This window comes from Natrix helvetica (assembly GCF_964273705.1).
Source record: "Natrix helvetica genome assembly, chromosome: 2".
NCBI lineage: Eukaryota > Metazoa > Chordata > Lepidosauria > Squamata > Natricidae > Natrix > Natrix helvetica.
Window position 1 is genome coordinate 115,888,579 of NC_138552.1, and position 22,548 is coordinate 115,911,126.

A 22,548-nucleotide genomic window follows, 5' to 3' on the forward strand; every position below is an offset into this window, starting at 1 on the left:
ACCTCCCTCGTGTGTCGGGCCCTGAATCATTTGAGTCAGGTCCATGGCTATCATGGAAGCCATGAACTCCCGAACCCCCTCTGATGCTTCTCCCACCGACGGCAGGTTAAAATCCCCCATCACTAAAAGTTTGGGGGTCTCAACCGCCACCGATGAGATCAGCTCGAGGAGCTCAGGCAGGGTCGCTGATGTATGGCGGGGAGCCAGGTATACTATCAGCAGGCCCAACTGCCTCCCAGGGCCCCATTTCACAACAAGGGATTCACATCCGGACGTCTGTGGCACAGTGGACTCCCTCGGCTCCAAGTCCTCCCGGATAATCACTGCTACCCCACCGCCCCTTCCCCGGGAAAACAAAATTGTCTGCTAGGTTTGTTAGGAACCTGTTGGATCTTCCACTTGGGGCAGAGTTTGTTTCCCAGTTGATGTCAGGGTAGTTAAAATCTCCCATTACTATTGTGGTGTGCTTCCTACATACCTTAGTTAGCTGACTAGCAAAAAGATCATCTACTTTCTCTGCTTGGTTGGGTGGCCTGCAGTATAGATCTATGGCAATGTCATTTCCCCCACAACCTTTAATATTGACCCAAATGCATTCAAGATAGTTCTCATCATTGTTGTGCTCTATTTCTGTAGATATACTTCATCATTAATTTGTCCAATTCATTAAATAATTTTTTATCTAACATTATAGGAATTGTTTGCAACAAAAAATTAGTTTTGGCCATATATTCATTTTTATAGTAGCTATTCTTCCTACCATTGATAATTGGTTCTTCCATTTCTCCCACTACTGCTTAAAATTAGGTTAGGGCTTATTTTCTGATTGAGTCTTATTTTCAGGGAAACACAGTGTAAGATTCATACTAGGGAAAAAGAACTATAGTGGCAATTTTAATATGAAATGCAAAGGGGATATATTGAATTTGAATAATGACTCACCATAAAAGGCAAATGATAAGATTTTCAAGAATAATAAATAAATGTAATACACTAGAGCATGTGACTGTTGCAGTCAAAACAAAAATCTGTAAATAGATCTTTGGACTTCTGTGAATTCTATGTAATACACCTTTATACAAGCAGAGCTTCTGCTGATCCCCTAGGTTTCTGAGACTACCACAGAGAATAATCACAATTCCATTTTACTGCCTAACTGAAGATCAAGATGATAGTGCTGAATAAATATTAAAGGCTACTCCACCAAGCAAAGGGCACTAAGACATGAGAGAAAAAACAAATGGAGCCATCATTACTCTGCTAAAATAACTATAAAGTGGAAACTGGCTTGACACTAATTCACGGATAACACTAATTCATGCCTTAGAATGGCAACAAATTCTTTGAAAAAGTGATAAATTGAGCTTCTTATAAAATCCTTGAAACTCTTTCTGAAAAATCAACAAATGTATACAGATTATAAAGTCCTTCAAACCTGAGATGTTTGCATGAATGTGGTTAGGAATCCAGGAAAAGGGGTATTAAGACAATATTCTGGCTCATATCAACCACATACAGGTAGTCCCCGACTCACAACTACAATTCAGATTAAAAATTCCATTACTAAACAATGCCAGACCTCCCAGTTTTTTATCATCCACAAATTTAATAAAGAATCAGTCCCATTATCCAGATCATTAAGTTGAAGATTATTTGTCCTATGACAAATTCCTGCAAAATCCCACTAGTTCCTGCTTTCCATCTAATGTTGAGCTACTAATCTGAATCTTATTAAAGTTGGCTAGTCAACTGTGCACCCATCTTATTGTAGTGTTATCCAAACCATTTTTAAGAGATTGTTAAGAAAACTTTCTTCAAAGTAATAGCAGTGCAATGATATATCTTAAAATGAGCCCATCTGGGAAAGAAATATTGAGGTCTATGAGATGGTAGGGAGCACATCAATTTGCCTTGCAGAAAATGGTGGAGTATATGCATCAGAATGATCATATTATGAACAGGCAAATTCTTCAGAAACAATTTTTGAGCACATTCTCAAACTCAGAATTAAAAAAAGATGACTATTCTTGACATAAACAGTATTCTTTCATATGTAGCACCTTTAATTGTTACGAATTATATTACAATGAAGTTCTTTGTTAACTGTAAAAGCTACTAGTAATAGTAATATACAGTATGTACTGTGATTATCATTTAAATAAAACAAATTATAAAATATGACAAAAAATCAGCAACAAATATAAATTAAAGCTACTGCAAAGCTGATACTAGATATTATTTTGAAGATTTGCTTGAAGAAACAAGTATCTCAATCACAGAACAGTCAACAATTTTTAAAAAGCCTTACTCAGCTATTAAGCCTAACTCAAGAGCAACAAAGCATGTATAAGGAGGTGCATAAAATGGGATGTTCCTGTTTTTTTTTCTACCAGGTTAAAGACACCTATGTCCTATCTACTTCCAAGCAGTTACCATTCCATGTATTTATTTCTTTTGCCAAATATGATCATACAAAATGATGGAAATAGTCAAAAGGAAAATATATTTGGACAAGCCAGAATCTATAATAATTTGCAATGAGAATGTTGTGAAAGAAAATAAACTTTCTTCCAATTTTGTTAACTCGCTGCAAATAAACAAATAAGAAAATAAGATACTTTCCCTCTTACCAGAACATGCAATATGATTTACTCTAGACGTGTTTAGCAATTCTACAGGCTGATTTCTGCTAGAAAGTCCACCTGAAAAGAGAAAAGAATCCAGATAATCTTTGCAGTCAATTATGATAAAGTTACTTAGAGGTTTAATGTATCAACTTACTGAACAATTTAAAATGAGGGCAAAAAATTGTATCCCTTTCCATGGGAATCTTAGTTCTAGATGACTTTACTGCAGTAAAGAAGTTAGTAAAAGAACCCATCACTTCACCCAAATAGAGTTTCAGGGTCTTTCTTTCCTAAGGGATCTCACTGGGCCAGAGCATTTTAGAGTTTTCATTTTCTATTATTATTAATCATTGCACCGTCAGCCAGATGTTCATACTGGGTTTGGCATTTTTGTCTACCTATTGAGTCCTTACCAAAGACCTGGGATAGGCAAAGCTGGATTTTTGATGGTGTTACAGATATTGTCACAGGATGGAAACAGTTCCAAGTAAAGCCGCCTTCTGAAATTGACTGATGGCAAATTTATCAATGCCTATGGTGTTCAAGCGATGCTCCAGTTGTCTTGGGACTGCACCCAAGATGCCTATTGCTATTGGTATTACCCTTGCTTGCCTTTGCCATAGTCATACTATTTCTATTTGTAGGTCTTTGTATTTTGTAATCTTTTCCAGTTCTTTCTCTTCTATTCTGCTTTCTCCAGGCATTGCCACATCCACTATTCAGTCTTGTCTTTCTTATCAACAACTGTTAAGGCCAGGGGTGCCTGTGGCATGTACCTGTCTGTCTGGATTCTGAAGTCCCAGAGCAATTCTTCATTTTCTATGACTTTTGTTGTGGCCCCCAGCAGCCAGTGGAGCTGGCAGCAAAGTTGGATAGCGAGGAGGTTGGGAAGGAGCATGGGCCAGTCCTGGGGGCTGGGGAAGGCTCAGATGAGGGCTCTGTGTTGGAGGCAGAGACGGGGCTAAGACCGCCTGGCAGTGATCAGGTGCCTAGGGAGCTAGACAGCAGTGAGGCAGAGGAACAGCTAGAGCCTGTTCCCGGTGTGCGCGTGCGCAGATTATTAGGTTAATCTTGGGTGAGATTCACAGCCTTTGGGGCTGGTTCATAGCTCAACAGCTCGAGTCCTAACCAAGGACCTAGGAACTGTTAAGGTAATGTCGGAGGATATAAGTTGTTCCAAGTAGGGTAGTTTTTTGTAGAGTCTTTTCCATTTTTTCCCAATTTTCAGCTCACTTCTCAATTACTTCTTTCTTATATTCAGCTTTAACTTAGTTGTCTTCAAAAGGCCTCCTTTATTTACTTCCTTAATCATTGGTTCTTCTCTTTTCTGGATGTAATCATTCAAGCTGTGTCTTTCTTCTTCCACAGTCTGCTTTACTTATAGGAGTCCTCGACCACCCTCTGCTCTTGATAGATATAATCGGTCAACATCACTTTTAGGGTTCAAAGCATGATTCATTGTCATAAGCTTCCTTGTTTTTCTGCCCAAATTGTCCAACTCCATCTGGGTCCAGTCAATTATTCCTGCAGAGTATCAAATTACAGGTATAACCCAGGTATTTATGGCTTTTATGATGTTTCCTCCACTCAGTTTGGACTTTAATATCTTGCAAATTCGTCAAATGTACTTGGCTGAGGTTAATTCCTTGACTTTATTATGCATTAAGTCAGAGGCCTCTATTATTATTATTATTATTATTATTATTATTATTATTATTATTATTATTATTATTATTATTATTATTATTATTATTATTATTATTCGATTGTATCACAGCGGCCAGTTGTTTCGCCGGATTTGGCATTGATTACTAGTCGGGCCCCACCCAGGGGCCTAGGACATCGTAACGTATTTTCGTAATGTACATGCGGATCCAAGCAGTGCAGCTTTTTGCATTTGACCGATGGTGATTTTGTCAAGTTTTAACTGTTTTAAATGTAATTCCAGTGCTTTTGGAATAGCACCCAGTGTGCCGATTACCACTGGAATTACCACTGCTGGTTTGTGCCATAATCGTTGAATTTCAATTTTTAGATCCTGGTATTTCGCGATTTTTTCATGTTCCTTCTTGTCGACCCTGCTATCACCTGGTATTGCGATGTCTATGATTATAACCTTATTTTTCTCAACCAGTGTGATGTCTGGTGTGTTATGCGCCAGCATTTTGTCCGTTTGTATACGAAAATCCCATTGGATCTTGACCATCTGATTTTCAGTGACTTTTTCAGGCTTATGTTCCCACCAGTTTGTTGTTTTAATATTGTAATTTTTGCACAAATTCCATCATTTGTGCTACTGAATTGTGCCGCAATTTATAATCAGTCTGCATGATTTTTTTACAGCAGCTGAGTCAACAGTTTCATCAACTTCTTTGCAGAATCTGCATTTGGCATCATCAGAGGATTTTTCGATTTTGGCCTTAATGGTATTTGTTCGGATAGCTTGTTCTTGCGCAGCCAGGATTAGTGACTCTGTTTCTTTTTTTAATGTACTTGTTGTTAACCATAACCAAGTTTTTTCACTGTCCACTTTATCTTTTTTTTTCCAGAAATTGACCATGCAATGCTTTGTTGTGCTAACTCTCCATTTTTGATTTTATCATATCTTTTCTGTATTCTTGTTTCGTCTGTTGGGCCTTCCGTAGATTTTTGTTCTTTACTTTGATTAATAGATGTTCTTGACTTTCTTTTAAATAATCAGCCAGTGCATGTTTTTCTTCTTCAACTATTTGCTTCACTTGTAATAATCCTCTGCCACCTGATATTCGGGGCAGGTATAGTCTATCAGTGTCACCGAGTGGATGTAAACTGTAGTGCATTGTCATTAGTTTCCTGGTTTTTCGGTCCAAAATGTCCAAATCAGCTTGTGTCCAGTTAACTATACCAACTGTGTATCTTATAACAGGTATTGCCCAGGTATTTATGGCCTTGATTGTATTTCCACCATTTAATTTAGATTTCAAAATTTTCCTAACTCTGTTGGTGTACTCTCTCCTGACAATAGTTTTTACTTCTCCATGTTTGATGTTATCCAACTGCAGAATGCCTAAGTATTTGTAGGCTTCATTTTCATTGCATTTAATTAGTTGGCCATTGGGCATTTCAATTCCCTCACACGCAGTGATTTTGCCCCTTTTTATGGATACAGTGGTACATTTTTCCATGCCAAACTACATTGAAGTATTGGTGCTGAATAGTCGGACTGTGTTTGTCAGTGATTGGATTTCTATTTCTGACTTACCATAGAGTTTCAAATCATCCATATATAATAAATGCAATTTTTTTCCAGCTTCTTTGGCTTATTATAATTATATTATTACTATTATTACTATTACTATTATTATTATTATATATTTTATTGATTAAACATGAAACTCAGTCAATTGAACATTGAAAAATGCATTACAAATACCAGTGACTGGTGCTAATGGTTGATACGGTTTGCTGCCACTGTCCTAGGTATCAATCAAGTACCTTCTTAAAATATAAGATGTTCCGAGTAGTGCAGTTTTTTGCAGTTCCGCTAGTGTTATTGCAGGAAGCTGCAATTTGTTGATGTATCTTGTAAAATTATTGGACATGGTGCCAAGTGCCCCAATGACAATGGATATCACTGTTACATGTTTCATCCATAATTGTGTGGTTTCAATGGCCAGGTCGTGGTATTTCGTGATTTTTTCCAGTTCCTTTTCTTCGCCTCTGGCATCTCCCGATACTGCGATATCAATAAATGGTATGTTTTGGTTTTCGACAACTGTGATATCTGGCATGTTGTGTTCCAAATGACGATCCGTCTGTATTCGAAAGTCCCATAAGAGCTTCACCTTCTCATTTTCGGTAACTTTTTCCACTTTATGTTCCCATGACTTTCTGGATACAGGTAAATCGTATTTTTTACATAATGACCAGTGGATTAATTTAGCAACTTGGTCGTGTCTAGCTTTGAAATCAGTTTGTGTAATTTTGCTTTTTCGACTTTGTCATTGCAAAGTCGGCAGCTTCAATTGTCGGTGGATGTTTGCATCTTTGCTTTCATGGCATTAGTTTGTAGTGCTTGTTCTTGAGCAGCGAGTATTAAACCTTCTGTTCTCAATAGTGGTGGAGTAGCATCCAGACTGGGTTGACCTCATCCACTCACTGAGTCTGATGATATTGTTAAGCCACACCCCTGTTGCTAGGCAGACCCAGCTTTTGACTCAGTCCATCAGTGAGGACGGATGTGTTATTCAGTAGTTCCTACCTTACCACCTTTTAAAAGAATATATTATTGCAATTCTACTGGCTGATTTCTATCAGGAGAATAATTGAACAGACCTGAGCCTCCCAGAGGTGGTCTTTTTCAACTCTAGCCCTTCGGGATTGCAATCCTTCTGCTAAAACATCAAGTGGAGGCTCCTCAGACGATTGTTCCTTTTGCCTCGCAAATTTTGTGCCTGGCTGAGCTCCGCACTTTGCCTGGAGGCACCTGACAGCCGCCCCTTACAACTCATCAGTGCAGCTTGCTGCAGGGTCAGAGGCCTCAGAAAAGACAGCAGAGGCTTTTGGAGCGGCTAGGAGAGCCGTAAATACCTCAAAGGAGGCACGGCTGTTGTGAGTGGTTTAAAATAAACTGTGAAGAGCCAGTAAACTGCGCAAGTGAAAAAAAGCCTCGAGGGGAAGCCAGCTGGTGTTGGAGCACCCCACTGCTCCTTTTCAAGTAGAGCAGCAATCCACAGGTCAAATTGTGGCCGTGGAGCACCCAAACAGCCACAGGACAGTAACTGCCACTCAGTGGTGGGTTCCGGATCCCATTCCAACCGGTATGGTTGGAACAGGCCCAGCGTTGTCCACATGGGCGTGCGCACGCGCACAGTGTGCATTTGCATCATACCATCCAGCAATTTCTCTGTGAGCTTCCGCGACGCTCCAGCTGCTCGGCGGAGCATTGCGCAGGCGCTGTACGGGCCGGGCACATGGGCGCTGAAGACTTTAAAGACAGGTAAGGAGCGTGGGCAAAGACTTCAGCTAACCTTACCTCTAAGACATCAGCTGTCCCAGCATGCACCCAGGCAGCAAAGACTCTTTTTTCTGAGCAGACAGTAAAGGCTCACACAGTGCCCACTCCCAAAATCTTTGTTGACCTGGCAGTGGGCCTCTCCCACTTATGGCTCTATGCCGTCCTCAATGGATAAGACTTATTTCAATGTGGACAAGAATCTGGCTCAGATTTTGTCATACCCCATGATGGATGCTTTATATGCTTCAGCAAACTTGCCGGACGCACTAAAACCAGAAGATAAGAGAGCTGACCTCACATTACAGCGAGCACATCAGGCCGCTTCGTGGGCTGTGCAATCATCCACCATGGCTTCTTTCTTCACCCATTCCTGTCTACTGTGGCTACAGAATCTTCAAGAGCGGGTTCCTATAGCAAACATGAGAGCCCATCAGGACATAAATAAGTTGGTAGCTGCGGTCCAGTTTACATCAGATACCACCCTTTCCACGGCCAGGTTTGTCGCCAGGGCTATGGCATCTTCAGTGGCCGCCAGTAGGCCCGTATGGCTACGCCAGTGGCAGGCCAACATGCGTCATAAATTGTGTCTGGCATCGGCACCGTTCAAGGGCGGTTCCTTGTTTGGTGACTCTCTGGATCCGTTCTTGATTGAGAACAAAGACAAGAGGAAAGTTCTGCCCCCTGTCTCCAGGAAGGGGTTAGCTCGGTCAACGCCTTAGCCTAGGCATTCTACTTTTCGCAACCAGGATTCCAACCCTTCCTTTCAGAGCCAGGAATTTGGTTCATCCTTTCGGGGGTGCAATTACGGTTCCACAGGGTTTAGGCAACAGGGTGGGTATGGGAGTCCAGTCTCCAAGAATCCAGCTAAGCAAGCTCTCATGCAGGTGGTGATCCAGCACCTGCTAGATATCACAGCTGTGCAGTTGGTACCCAAACAACAGCAGGGTCTTTTATTCAATCCTCTTTGTGATTCCCCAAGCCCTCGGGGGGCTGGAGAGCTATTCTTGACCTCAAAAGGTTAAACCACTTTTTGTGGTATAGGAAGTTCAAAATGCACTCCCTGCAATCCATCTTGGGAGGCATTAGGCAGGGAGACTTCCTCTCCTCCATACACTTGACTGAGGTCTATCTTCACATACCAATTCTGCCCCTACATAGACAATAGCTGAGATTTTATTACCTGGGTCATCTTTTTCAGTATAGGGCCTTACTCTTTAGACTCTCGTCTGCTCCCAGAGTATTACCTACAATATCTGAGATTTCATTTTCAGTATAGGGCCTTGCCCTTTGGACGCTCCTCTGCTCCCAGAGTATTTACTAAGGTATTGGTGGCACTGGCAGGGTACCTGAGGGAGGTACCAATAAGGCTGTAGTGCTATTTAGATGATATCCTCTTTCAGTCACGGACTAGACAACAGGCTATCAAGGATTTAGACATTACCATGCAGTCATTAAGAAACCATGGTTTTTCTATTAACATTCCAAAGAGCCACTTGACTCCCACCACCAAATTGGTGCATCTAGGGGCCCTGATTGACACCAGAGAATGCAAGGTATTCCTCTCATCAGAGAGACAGAATTGGCAGGAGAACTAGTGAGGGAACGAAGAGTATCCCTAGCTAAACTATCTAGACTACTGGGCACCATGGTGTTCGCAATAGGCATTGTACTCTGGGCACTATTACACACCAGGGATCTGCAATGGTGTCTTTTGCCTTTTCAGAGGAAGTTTTTGAGCTACTCCTTGGCCAGGATCAACATTCCCAGGGGTGGCACGCTCCCTTCTATGGTGGAAGTCCCCTGCCATATCCAGGGGACTTCGCTTTAAGACACCAGACAGGATAACCCTCACCGCAGGCGCAAGTCTGTTCGGTTGGGGGGCCCATCTCTTATCACAGATGACACAGGGTCAGTGGAGTCAGGCAGACTGGACTCACAACATAAACTGGCTAGAGTTACGAGCCGTCTACCTGGCCTTACACCATTTCCAATGGATGGTGACTGGCAAACACATTCTAGTCTTAGCAGACAATATTGCTACCAAGGCCCACATAAACAGGCAGGGAGGAACCAGGTCCAAATCTCTGAGGCTGGGGGCCAAATGCCTGGGGCTTTGGGCTGAAAGGAACCTTCTGTCAATCACCGCGGAGCACATTTTGGGGGTGGCAACATGAAAGCCGACTGGCTCAGTCGAACAATTGTAGACAACACAGAGTGGAGTCTCCCTCCATCAATTTTCCGGGACCGATTCGGCCTCCAATCTTTAACGCTTTTCCCCACAGTATGAAGATTTCTAAAGGGGGCCTCTAACCTGAAACCACCCGCTGTTCACAGGTACCCCACTTGGGACTTGCCTAAGGTTTTAGATTCACTCTCACTTTGAAACTTTACACACTGTTTTTCTCAGGTTCCTTACTCTGAAGGTCACCTTCCTGGTGGCTATCTTCCACCAGGCATATTTCGGAGTTGCAGGAACTCTCATCCAGAAAGGACCTGTGCATTTTTCACCAGGACCAAGTGGTGTTACGTTTGAACCCCTCCTTTATCCCCCAAGGTGTTCTACTGCTTTCACCGGGCACAAGAACCTATTCTGCCTAATTTCTGCCTGGCCCCATCACATCCTTTAGAAAAGAAGTGGCACACCTTGGATGTGAGGAGGGCTCTAAAGATTTACCTCAAAAGAACCTTGCCATTCAGAAAGTTGGAGGCGCTTTTTGTATCATTCCAGCCTGCGTCATTAGGACAGAAAGAGACTGCATGGTGGGTAGATGGCTGAGGGCATGCATTACCACGGCATACCAAATGCAGGCTATGCCGGCACCGAGGAGGACAACGGCCCACTCTACCAAGAGTGAGGCCACCTCGGCAACGCAGGCTTCTTTAGCAGAGATCTGCAGGGCAGCCATGGGCATCCCTGTCTCCTTTTATTAAGAACTATAAATTGGATTCATATGCGGATGCGACCTTTGGTCACAGAGTACTCCAATCGGTACACAAGGCAGGGGTCACTTTGAACCAAGCCTAAGCCCTCCCTGGGACAGCTCCAGCTTTGGTATGTCCCAGTCTGGATGCCACCTCCACCACAATGGAGAAAGGGCGCCTACCTGATATGCCTATTCTCATAGTTGTGGAGGTAGCATCCAGCCCCACCTATAGGAGGCTGGTCCTGAGTATTGTGACATTTATTACTCACTAATTTTGCTATTAGCCACTGCAGTACCTTCTCAAACAGCAGACTTGTATCGGAATGTTGAACTTGGATGCCAGACACCGGCAGGAAAATTTCAGAGAATAACACATCAAGTCTGACAGAAGTCCTTTGCTGAAATCTGGGTCTTTTCTGGATCTTTCATTATCAAATATGTTCGACCAGCTGTTAACCATTTTTCACTTGTTGCATTTTGAAGCATTTGATCAAATTGAGTGGCCATGTGATGATGGAGGCTGGTCAGCTGCCTTAGACAGTATCCATGCAGTTCATCCAAGCCAGGTGCACTTCACTTCTCGGCCTTCTTTGCTTGTTTTGCAACCATGTCAGTTTTTATTACAATATTTTCCATTTTGTTTTGTGATGTTTGTGGTTGAATATCTTTGATCCAGGAGGCAGTTTTGTTGTGTCCCACTGGGTTTTTCCACATTTCTTTCCAAAAGTTCAAAGGTTTTTCTTTACATGGGTGAACATTAGTTTGGACTCAGTTTTCATCAAGGGACTGGTAGAAGAGGTTTTGGTTTCTTCTAAACTGGACATTTTCACGATATTGTTTTATTAGTGCATATTTTTCAATTTTCTTTGCTGTTGCTATTACACGTTGTTTTAGTTCTTCCATGATTTCCATTATTGTTTTTTCCTCCAGGTTGTATTTTTTGTGTCAATTATTTTTCAGCTTTTTATTCTTTAGTTTTCCTTCTTTCAAGTACTTCAGATTGCTGACATCCCCTTGTAATTTTTAAATTTTATTTTCAAGTCGAATTTCCCACTTTGGTGTTTCGGTGGTTTTTTTTTTTTTGCATTTTATAACCCAGTTCTGCAATTATAACAGCACCTGTGCTATACATTAGTTGGTTGGTTTCATATAGTGTGCTGGATGGGATAAGACGTTGTTCACGGCAGTTAACAGATCTTTCACTCGTTTGCTATGCACTTCGCGAATGGTAGGTAGTCCTTTTCTTTCTACGTTTTCTTTGATCTGATTTTCAATTTTTTCTTTCAGCATTTTTGCTAGATCACTTAGCTTTCAAGTTGTTGCACAGGAGGATCTTCATCCTGTATGTTGGTTTTTTCCACTGTCTTGTTCAGAAGTTGGAGCAGTTTCTTCAGCTTGTTCATCATTACTTGTTGTTTTCTTTTTAGCCAGTATTTCTACATGTTGCATTTCCACGTCTTTGAAAACTTTATTACGGATGATGAAGTGTCTTTGATCCATTAATTCATTGGTTATGTCACTTTCCGGGTGTTTTTCCTTCCAAAGTTGCATCATTCTTTTTTGAAATCCCCTGGCTGTTGGTTCTGCCTGGGAGTAATATTTGATGAGTTCTCAATTTTCTTCGGTTGTCCAACTTTTGCACTTTGGTTCCAGTCGCTTTGGAGTTGCATGCCCTGGTTCCCTGGCAGTAACAACTGAGCTCTGTAGCCCCTTTTTCAACAGATGTTCAGGAGCCATAGCATCTGATGCAGTCCTTGTTGACCCGGGCAACGACCAACCTGATGTGGAATTTTGTTGATTTCTTCTCATCATTAGTGATGGTAGGTGCCTGGGTTGGTTCTCGGTGGCTCAGCCACTACTGATCCAAAGACGATAATCCCATTACTGTAGGAACTGCACCAGACAGCTGTCCAGGCCCAGCCATGGCAAGAAAGTGGCCTACCTTCCTGTTTGGTGGTAGGAAGGCAGGATCAGGAATGGGGGGGAGGAAAGCGGACTTCCTTCCTGTTTGGTGGTAGGAAGGAAGGATCAGGAACGGTTTGGATATCAAAACTATCAACACATCTACCAACTCTGCATGCTATTCCTTTGTGGGAATGAGCAATATTATGCAAAGTACAAAAAAGGGGTAATAAAAATATATTGTCATTATCATTAGCAATAAATGCTACAATTAACAAACCTTCATTTTCATTCATTCAATTCACCTGCATTAGCAAACCTTCTCTATATTGCAAAAATCCACCAGGTATGCGGGTAGTACGTTTTATCCTGTAAAACATTTGCAGCCAATGAAAACCCAAAAAACTATTCAGCACAGCCTTCCCTGCTTTCAATGCCATAAAACAATTCTCCAAACTGGCTCAATCCTCTTCACTTCAAGATTGCCTTCCTCTGTTCTCAAGATTGCCTTCCTCTGTGTTCAAGAATCTGACAAAATGTTACCAAACCATTATAGGCATTAGAAAGAGGTCTTCCACCTTCAGATCACAAATTCCAATCAATCAGAATACACATCTAGGTATGTCTTACCTCATATGGAGGCACAGAAACTAACTGTTTAGTGGTTGTCATCCATTCAGATATTAACCAATGAGCTTCTTCTAAATGAGTAGTCTCATTTTAGTTTTATTTGTTTTTTTAACTTCCTAGTCCTTGCTTACAAGCTAATGGTCTCCCATCCAACTGCTAACCAAATCTAATCAAGTTTAGCAATTTAAAATTGCCAAAATTGACTAGGTGCTGCAACTAAGAAAAATAATAATTATCATATATCTGCTGTTCTTTCTCCTCTACCCCAGTAACGTAATTTGAATAAGAATATAATCCTAAAAATATATATTGTTATATGTTAAAAAGAAAAAAAAGAAGCAACTGACAAAATAAGTATTTTACATGTTAAATTTAAGAAAAAGATATACTATAAATAAAGTTTTATTTTATTTTTATTTTATGTAGAAAAATATAAAAATTTAAGTTGTTAAATTAATAATCTGGTAAATTTCAATGTATTTTAATGCCAATGCAATTAAATATATCTAAAAGGTAGATTATCTCATTGAAACCATTATATTAGATTGGAGTATGATCTACATATGCCTCTGGACAAATTTGCACTTTCTCAATCTACAGTATATATATAAAAGACAAGTACCACTCACTCATCACAAAATCTCCAGAACTGTACAGCTTACAAACTTGAAATTTGACACGTATGTTCTTCTTGGCTACTAGGTGCTAAGAAAGGATTTTTCAAAATGACCATCAGATCATTAGTATTTCTTATACAGTTCTACTTCCCCTCCCCACCTGAAAAGAACTCTGTTCCAACTGCCAGTTGCATCATATTCCATTTACCTCAGTTCAAACTGGCAAACGTTCCACTCCTTCATTCAGAGCATCTGGGGCTCCTTACAGTACTAAACATCAGTACCTCACCAAAATGTCTACACCTTCTACCTATGGAACTGTTTCCGGACTCAAGGCGGTGGGAGTAATAGTCTCTTATGTGTTTCAATCACCGACCACCACTAAGCCAACGGATTGTAAACTAAATTTCTCCTGCATAGCCCGATCACATAGTTTTGTCATGAAGCACAGGTAGCCAACTAGTAGATTATAAAAGTTTTTGAGACCTAGAACATAAATTCTTTTATTTTGTCTCTGGCTGAAAAATATAGATAGTGTCCTAATTTGAATTTTTAGTCTCCAAGCATGTGACATAGCTCAATGACATGTTACTTAATGGGGTGAAAATTAATTTTTTCAATTTTTTTTCAGGTAGGGATTCTAAAAATATGTGTTTTTACATCAAGAATTCAAACCTGCTGTTATTTTTGCAATTGCACAATGTTTAGCTTGTATGCTAAATCCACGCCTGATTATATACCCCACAAAAATCTCTTGTAACCTCACAAAAGTCTCTTGTAATACTATTAACTTTATCTTCTCAAAAGAAGATAAAAAAAAATTATCTGAGTTACGAAAATGTTCTCGCTGATCCAAGCAGGATTGAGGTGACCAAGGAAAGGAAGGGCTGCCTCCTGTGCCGGCCATGGCCAGCCCCTTCACTAGGGCTTATTGTTGGGGTAGGGCGTATATTATTACCCCACCCACCCGTAAATTAGGCCTAGAGCTTATTTTCAGCTGGGTAATATTTTCAGGGAAACACAGTAATTATTCCATTTTTTCCCTTTGTTTTTTTCCAGACAGTATATATTCTTGACCTACCGTATTTTATGAACTGTGGCACAAAATTCAATTGACCATTATTGGATTTGCAGACCAACACAAAGAAGAAGTGAGAGAAAAAATGTAAGTGGCTCTCAGATGAAACCATCAAAATAGTTGAGCAAAGACAAGCAGCCAGGCAGCAAACAAATAAGAAAAAACAAGCAGATTGAATGCAACTTCCCAGAGGGCAGCAGAAACATACAATGAAGTTCAACGGGTTAAGTTATATAAACATCTTGATGCGGAATACATGAAGGGTCACACCAGGAATGCACTTAGGCAAGTCAAAAAGATCAGCACACTATTTTTAGCTTGTAAAATCATCATCAAAAACAAGTAAGAGAAAGAACACCCGACGTTACAGACCAAGCCTCTCCACTACATTTGGGTTAACTAGGCAATGAGTGCATCCAAGTCCAATAAAGCTGTCATCATGCTCCTGCACCCCAAATAAGCCACTGTTAATTCCACACTGGGATTAGGGGTCATCTTGTCCTCCACTGTCACTATCTTGATCCAACTTTGGTCCCTTGATCGGAGTTCTCTCACCATCATTGGATAATGGGGTGAACTCTACGATCTCAATCCTTTTTAGCCACTCCCTCTCGGGGTTTAAAGGTTGCTTGTCTTCTTGGGAGCTTCATGAGTGATGACTGTTGTTTGGGACTGGGAAGGATGATCGGTTGATCATTGCCCATCTTTCCAAATTGAAAACAAGTGATGCCTAGGGCTGGGTTCCCCTTTTCTCATCCGGGATGAATCCTTTCTCTCTGGGGTTTAAGGTTTTCATAGTCCCTGGCTAGTGCACTCATGAAATGCTGCCAAGTCAATCTTCACCTCACCAGCCAACATGCACCACTGGTGGAGGGTTCTAGGTGCTCCTCGTGATAGACAGGTGAAGATGATCTCACGATTTAATCAGTCTCAGAAGTACTTGATCAGCATTGCCTGAGATCAGTCTACTAGTCAACCAGCTAGGCTCCGAAACTCTTGGATGTAGGCTGCAACAGATCTCTTCCCTTGCCTGATTTATTTTATTTGGCTCATTGATTTCCGAATCTGAATAATCATTTAATATCTTCTAGATTACTCCTGTCATTTGAACTGACAATTTCTTATATATTTCATTGAGATATGAATGAGATCTGAATCCAACTCTTCATCACTATTCCTCTTCTTCTTTTCCCTTGACAGTTTATGTTGTTATATGAAAAGAAAAATGTCTTATATATACAATATTTACTTAGTTTTGCTTTCTCCAAATGTTTTCTAATTTTTCCAACTCATGATAAATAATGAATTAGTCAGAGAGATGAAGTAAAATACTACTTATTCTCCTGCTCTTCTAATTACTATATTCTTAACCCTCTTACTATAACTTTGTTTAATGATTGAGCGGTTGGTCTCAATTGCAGTCACTAAATAAGAACTATCTATAGTTGGAACTCATAACTTCCTTCCAATTTTTATAATTTTATTAAATATATTGATTATAATAGTAAAATCAAATATAAACTAAAATGTGTAAAGTTGAAAAATGCAAGAAAAAAGAAAAACAAGAGTGAAGAGAAAAATAATGTAATAAAAAGAAATGAAATATATTTCTAAACTTCATCACAATAAGTATACAGATAATGTAGATTCCATCTACAATTTGTCCAAAGTTACAACATCCTCAGAGTTCCTACCATCGCAGCACCCCTGTGGTCATATGATCACAATCTGGGTCGGTTGTCTGCAACCTGTGGCTCCGGAGCCGCATGCATCTCTTTGGGCCTCTGCTGTGGCTCCTTGTCTGGTGAGTCCAACACTGGCTGGCCCCAACCCTCAACCTCCCCTCCCAGTAACTCCTTGCCTGGCCTGAGAAGGTAAGTGCAACGATGAGGGATGGAGAAGTGGCCAGGGCTGATTCCCCAGTGCCTCACTGTTGCTGGAGCTTATTGTTGGTGCTGGGCATGCTTAAGTCGTTTAGGGAGACACGCAACCTGCTCTCCGCTCTGAGATACTGGCCCTACCCAGGTGAGACTGACGCCGGCTTTGCTAACATGAGGGCTGGCGGGATGGGAATGGGATCCAGGAGAAGGGGGTGATGGAAAGGGGATGAGCCCACAGCTCCCAGCCACAGCTTTAAAACTTGTACGGGGGACTTTCACCACCCAGAGGATGATTTTCATTGAAAGCCCCTGGCAGCACCACTCTGCTGGAGGAGTAAAGAAGCTCAGGCAGTGGGAAAAGTGGGCTGGCACCGCCAAACCTTGCATGCCCACTCCGAAGGTCAGGCTCAGAGAAAAATGGGGCACACTCACCAATGACGTTCTCCCATCAGCCGGTCTCCCCACTCTCTGTATCTGTGTGTGTGTGTGTGTGTGTGTGTGTGTGTGTGTTTGTGTATCTCTGTCTCTCTCTCTGTGTCTCTTCTCTCTTCTCAAAAAGCTGAAGCTGGGCCAACTAGGCAAGCTCTCCCTTGGGGCTCTTCGCTACTCCTTTTCTTTTTTCTTGGCACCTTTTTTGGAAATCCAGGCTGGCTGAGGAACAAGTGTGAGCCGCGGTATAAGGTCCCCTTTGGGAGACCCTCTTCCTCCTTCTCCTCTTGCAACCACAGCCGGCCAGAGAGATAGAGATATAGAGAGGGAGGGAGGGTGGGAGAGAGAGACATACAGATACAGAGAGGGGGAGATAGAAGGGGGGAGAGAGACATAGAGCAACACAGAGAGAGAGATACAGAGGAGGGAGATAGATGAGGGGAGAGAGAGAGACAGATAGAGATACAGAGAGATGGGGAGAAAGCAACTGAGAGATACAGAGAGGGGGGGGAAGAGACAGGTAGGTAGGTAGGTAGGTAGGTAGGTAGAGACAAACAGACAGACAGACAGACAGACAGCGATAGACAGAGAGAGGGGGGGACAGAGAGAGAGAGAGAGAGAGACAGAAAGAGAGAGACAAGAGACAGACACAGGTAGATAGAGAGATGTGAAAAGGGTTTTGTGGTTCTGGGTGTTTTTTAACAACCAGTTCTCTGCCCTAATGATTGGATGGGTAGATGTGGCTAGGGTGGTCAAGTGGCTGGTTGGGAATGAATGATGTTGAATTGGCCATTCCCACTCAGGTTTTGCAGCTCCCAGGGTTTTCTTTTCTGTGGGAAACGGTTCCAAATGGCTCTTTGAGTGTTTAAGGTTGCAGACCCTTGATTTGGGTACTTGGCAACGAGTTCACGCATAACTTATTGCAGTGCCCCACTATCACATAACTCCCATTTGAAATTTTCTCTGCTGCTTTCCCAAGAAAGTCAGTGGGGAAGCCAGCAGGGAACATTGTGAGTCACTGTGATAAGTCTCCCCAATATGCGCAATCTCCCTCAGGCCCTTTATAGTAAGACCACACTGCATCTCCATGCACACTCCTTGATCTATACCACACACTTCGACCTGTTCCACTCCACACACACTCCACATTTCTTTTGTATCCACTTGAACCCTTGCAAATTCTGTCAAAACTGCACCACACACTTCCCAACCCATTCTGTACTCTCATGCACCCTTCCTGCACCTCTTGTTCACCTTCATTGCACTTCTGCTTCACTTTCATGCACTTTCCAAGATTTACACCATCCCTCTCATCCATCCTCCCAGACCCTCACCATACCCCTTCACTCCCCATCCCAGCAGAACCATCACCTCCCCTGGGATATGCAACTTCCTGCTGAACTTTTTACTTTCCTACTTGTTATGGGAAGCTTAGCCCTTGCTAAGCAATACATTTCCACTAGCTTTGGTTCTAGGAAACTGGTAAGAAATTGCCTTGCCTAATTGCCAGTCCCAATTGCCATCATAAATAAAAAACTACCGTATTTTTCAGATTATAAGAAGCACCTGATTATAAGACACACCTAAATTTAAAAGAGGAAAACAACAACAAAAAAGCTTTTGGTCCTCCGCACACCACATTTTCAGCCCTTTTTGGGAGCTTTTTTCAGCCCTTTTCCAGTCTTTTTTCTACCCATTTTCGAGGCTTTGGGGGCCGCTTTTGGGTTTTTTTGCCAATTTTGGGGGCTTTTTGGACCCAGTTTTGAGGCTTTTTTACCCCGTTTTTAAGGTTTTTTCGGCCTGTTTTTGAGGCTATTTTCAGCCCGTTTTCAAAACTTTTTCCAGCCCATTTTTAGGTTTTTTGACCCATTTTTGAGACACTTTTGGCCCATTTTCGAGGCTTTTTTCAGACTCTGAGGCTTTTTTGGTCCATTTTAAAAGCTTTTTTTGGCCCATTTTTGAGGCCTTTTTTGGCCCATTTTCGAGGCTTTTTTTGGCCCATTTTTCCAAAACTGATCTATAAGACAGTCAGACATTTTCACCCTCTTTTGGGAGACAAAAAAGTGTGTTTTATAGTCCGAAAAATAAGGTACGTATATTTTTGTTTGAAAAGAAATTGTTCCAAACACCTTGAAGCAGATCTGCACAGCATCTCATTAAACTGGGCCAACACCCAAGATATTTAATAATTATAGCTAACATATGAGATAACCATTCTTCAAAGCAATGCACATAATCAAATAGTAGCATTTCCACTTCAACTGAAAAACATAGTATGTTTCAGAGAGGATTTGATTTAAATCAAGTCAATTTAAATCACTAGTAAAAAGGTTTGATTTAATTCAACTCAAATTAAATCATAATTTTTAAAGAGCAACTGTCATCTCTGTCCTGCAGCGGCTCCTCCTCTGACCCGCTGTTGATTCACCGACTGTCCCATTCACTTTAATGGGACGGTAGGTGAAGCGGCAGTGACACAAGGTAAGGGATGTGGCAGGCAAGCATGTAAGTGAATGCCCGCTAACATGCGCTGCCATGATGGATTTGAAATGACAGGTGCTCTTTAATATCATATTTATAAAATGCTTAGAAGGTTTCCCTTTCATTTTTACTGCTTGCCTTTGCCCTCACAATTAAGAGCCTGGTGGTACAGATGCATTTCTCTTCAAACAATCATATAGTTTGTAGTGTACATAGATTTGCAAAACAATGGGATAAAGGAATATTTGTGAATTTTGTTTCATGATTCATCTCATGCTTACTGTGAAATTGTGTGAATGTATCAATGCCGTGCATGTTATCTCAGTTTGCAGAACTTGGATTCATTGAGAACGTTCTGGATAAGTCTAATTGGGTATCAAGTGTAATGATTTTGCTCTGACGTATAGTGTGTGTTTTAGAAGTACTGGAGAATTCTGCTCAAGATCCAAAAGCCTCTGTTCTGATGTTCCTTGAGTGTATATCTTTTCACCCATGTTTTTAAATGTGTAAAAGTTCAAAACAATTTTGATATCAAAACTGTCTATTCTATCAAAGTATTGGAAAGAAAGAATGTTTCACTCTTTATTTTAACAATTAATATAGCATGTTTGTAATAAATGTTTGCTTTAGCACATAAAGTATTCGTTCATTTCTTCAGCTAAGAAACCTGCCTTTTCAATTGGCAAATATCAAGCTTAGATTTGCAGGTAATCAGAATTCCTTACATTCGTTTGTCACTCTTGGTTCATACTATGCTGTAACACTTATCTATATATTTATTCTAATAAAACATTCTGGCTGCTGTAAGCTTTTTTCCCTTATTTCATTCCAGATATTTAAAATCCAGAGAATAGATAACACCAAATTTGTCCTCAGGACATGTAATTTTGTCACACTTTTTTGGTTTTAGAAAAAGATTGATTTTTTAAAATCTTACCTGAATGATTTTGAGAACTCATTACTAGCAGAATCTAATCTCTTTAATTAAGTATGACAAAGGCTGACTTCCACATAGACAATAATCTTGAAGAGCTTCAATATTCCAGAACATAAAACGTATACCCAGGAAGCAGATTCATCGTCATTAGATAAACTCTTAGTCAGGAAAACATTTTATTCTGTAAAGCAATGCAATCCAGAAGAATAGTAGATTGTTCAAGTTGCTTTCAAAATGTATACCTGTAAAAAAAAAAAAGTTTTATAAATTTAAATGCTTACACAAAGAAAATTTGTATTTAAGAAGGAATGCCACCATAAACTAAGAATAAAGATAATACCTGTAATCAGATAGAAAGTACCTGCATCCCTCCCTATAGAGCAGTGATGGCGAATCTTTTTTTTCCGGTGTGCCAGAATTGCGTGCATGCACGCTACTGCATCCCCCAGCGTGCCCACTCAATTCCTCACCCAACTGTGTATGCGCACGTGACATCCCACACACACATGCGCATGCACCCCATCCCCCAGGCTCCGGAGGCTTTCCTGAAGCCTGGGGAGAGCAAAATGGCCTCCCCAACCCCCCTAGAGGCCCTCTGGAAGTTCAGTTGGCCCGTTGGGGCCGTGTTTTGCCCTCTCCAGTCTTCGGAGGCTTTCCTGAAGCCATTTCCGGCTGTCACAGTGCCACTTCTGGCTGGTGTGGAAGTGGCTGAGGGGCTGGCCGGCCACTCCTGCCCTTCCACTTGTGGCTGCCGCTGCTTTTCTAGGACACCTGAAATGGCCAGGCACTTAGGACCGCAGATGAGCCATAGGTTGGAGGGCTGCGGCCACGCAAGAAGCCCATGGCCAGGATCCCCTCTCCGCGTCTTTTGGCACGTGCAGCCATTGCACTTCCTGTTGGTGGCTTTTACGTGTGCATGCACGCCAGGAACCAGATCACCAAATGGCCGAGGTGCATGTGCAGCCCTGGAAACAAAAAGATTGTTTCCTAGCATGTGCATGCGCACCGAGCAGCTCATCTTCTGCTTCCCGTCACGCCAATGTACGTGAAGACCAGCTGGCTGCTGCACCCGAACCCGGAAGAGCAACTGGTGATGGCTCCATGTGCCAGGAGAAATGGCTCTGCGTGCCACTTTTGGCACGGGTGCCATAGGTTCGCCATCACGGCTATAGAATCTACTTTTATTTTGCTCTTGCTCTTTCAGAATATGCCATGCTTTATCTACTCTCTCTCAATAAAGAACAGCAGAATTGGAAGGGCCTGCCAGTAGCCAGTATCTTCTTTCAATGCTGTATTTTTTGTGTCTCTGTTATATTTCTTCCTGTTCAAAACAAAATAAATTATAGTTACGTGCCTAGCCTTCCTTAATCTGTGATCTTCAGATTACAATTATCATCAGCCAAATGGAAAATATGATTTTTCGAAGATAATATTTTGAAGAAAACAATTTGTCCTAATTTAGGTTTTATTTAACATTAATTATTGGCATAATTATATGGTAGTACATACACATTAACTAGATAATGGTTTCATACATTAGTTACACTGTGCCAATGTATTGCTTTTCCACAAAGTACATACTAGTTACCACACAAACATCCCTGTGATGTGGACATTTTAAAAAGTATTCTTCCAGTTAACTCAGTACCTTCAGATTTCATAGTCTCATCCTTGTATTTATCTTGGCAACAATGCAAAAGTGATTAATCACCATCCTGGTTTTTCTCAATTTAGCCTAATGTCTACAAGATCACACTACCACCTTAAGACATGCAATTAGCAATTAGAAGAAATCTGAATGTATTGTTTTTACAAGGTAAATTCTTGAGACCACTACCAAGCAGAGCAGTCAACACCAAAAACTGAGAAAATGTGCTTTATTGCTTCATGTCATTCACTGTATAAACATTATATTTATGAAAAAGGAGAAAAGCATATTGCTCTACAACAGTATTAACATGTACAAACAGTTCATGAATATTGTATTATATTGTATATTTCAAATAATAATTATGAAAATTACTGGAAGAATATTATGTTCTTTGTT

At 41.1% G+C, this 22,548-nt stretch overlaps 1 protein-coding gene across 11 annotated transcripts in view; it reads right to left on the reverse strand.

Annotated features, from left to right (window-relative positions):
- The window catches only part of HDAC4 (histone deacetylase 4), a 318,456-nt gene that overhangs the window by 192,264 nt on the left and 103,644 nt on the right, over nt 1–22,548 (reverse strand). For 8 of the 11 annotated variants that reach the window (XM_081945679.1, XM_081945680.1, XM_081945672.1 and 5 more), the window contains one exon: nt 20,502–20,743. The exons of 1 other annotated variant lie outside the window; for it this stretch is intronic. In XM_081945679.1, the coding sequence (XP_081801805.1) occupies nt 20,502–20,523 (22 nt within the window). In that variant the 5' untranslated portion in view covers nt 20,524–20,743. Of the gene's footprint in view, nt 1–2,630; nt 2,702–20,501; nt 20,744–22,548 lie in introns of those variants that run through there. 2 more of the 11 variants (XM_081945674.1, XM_081945682.1) reach the window with 2 other exon arrangements.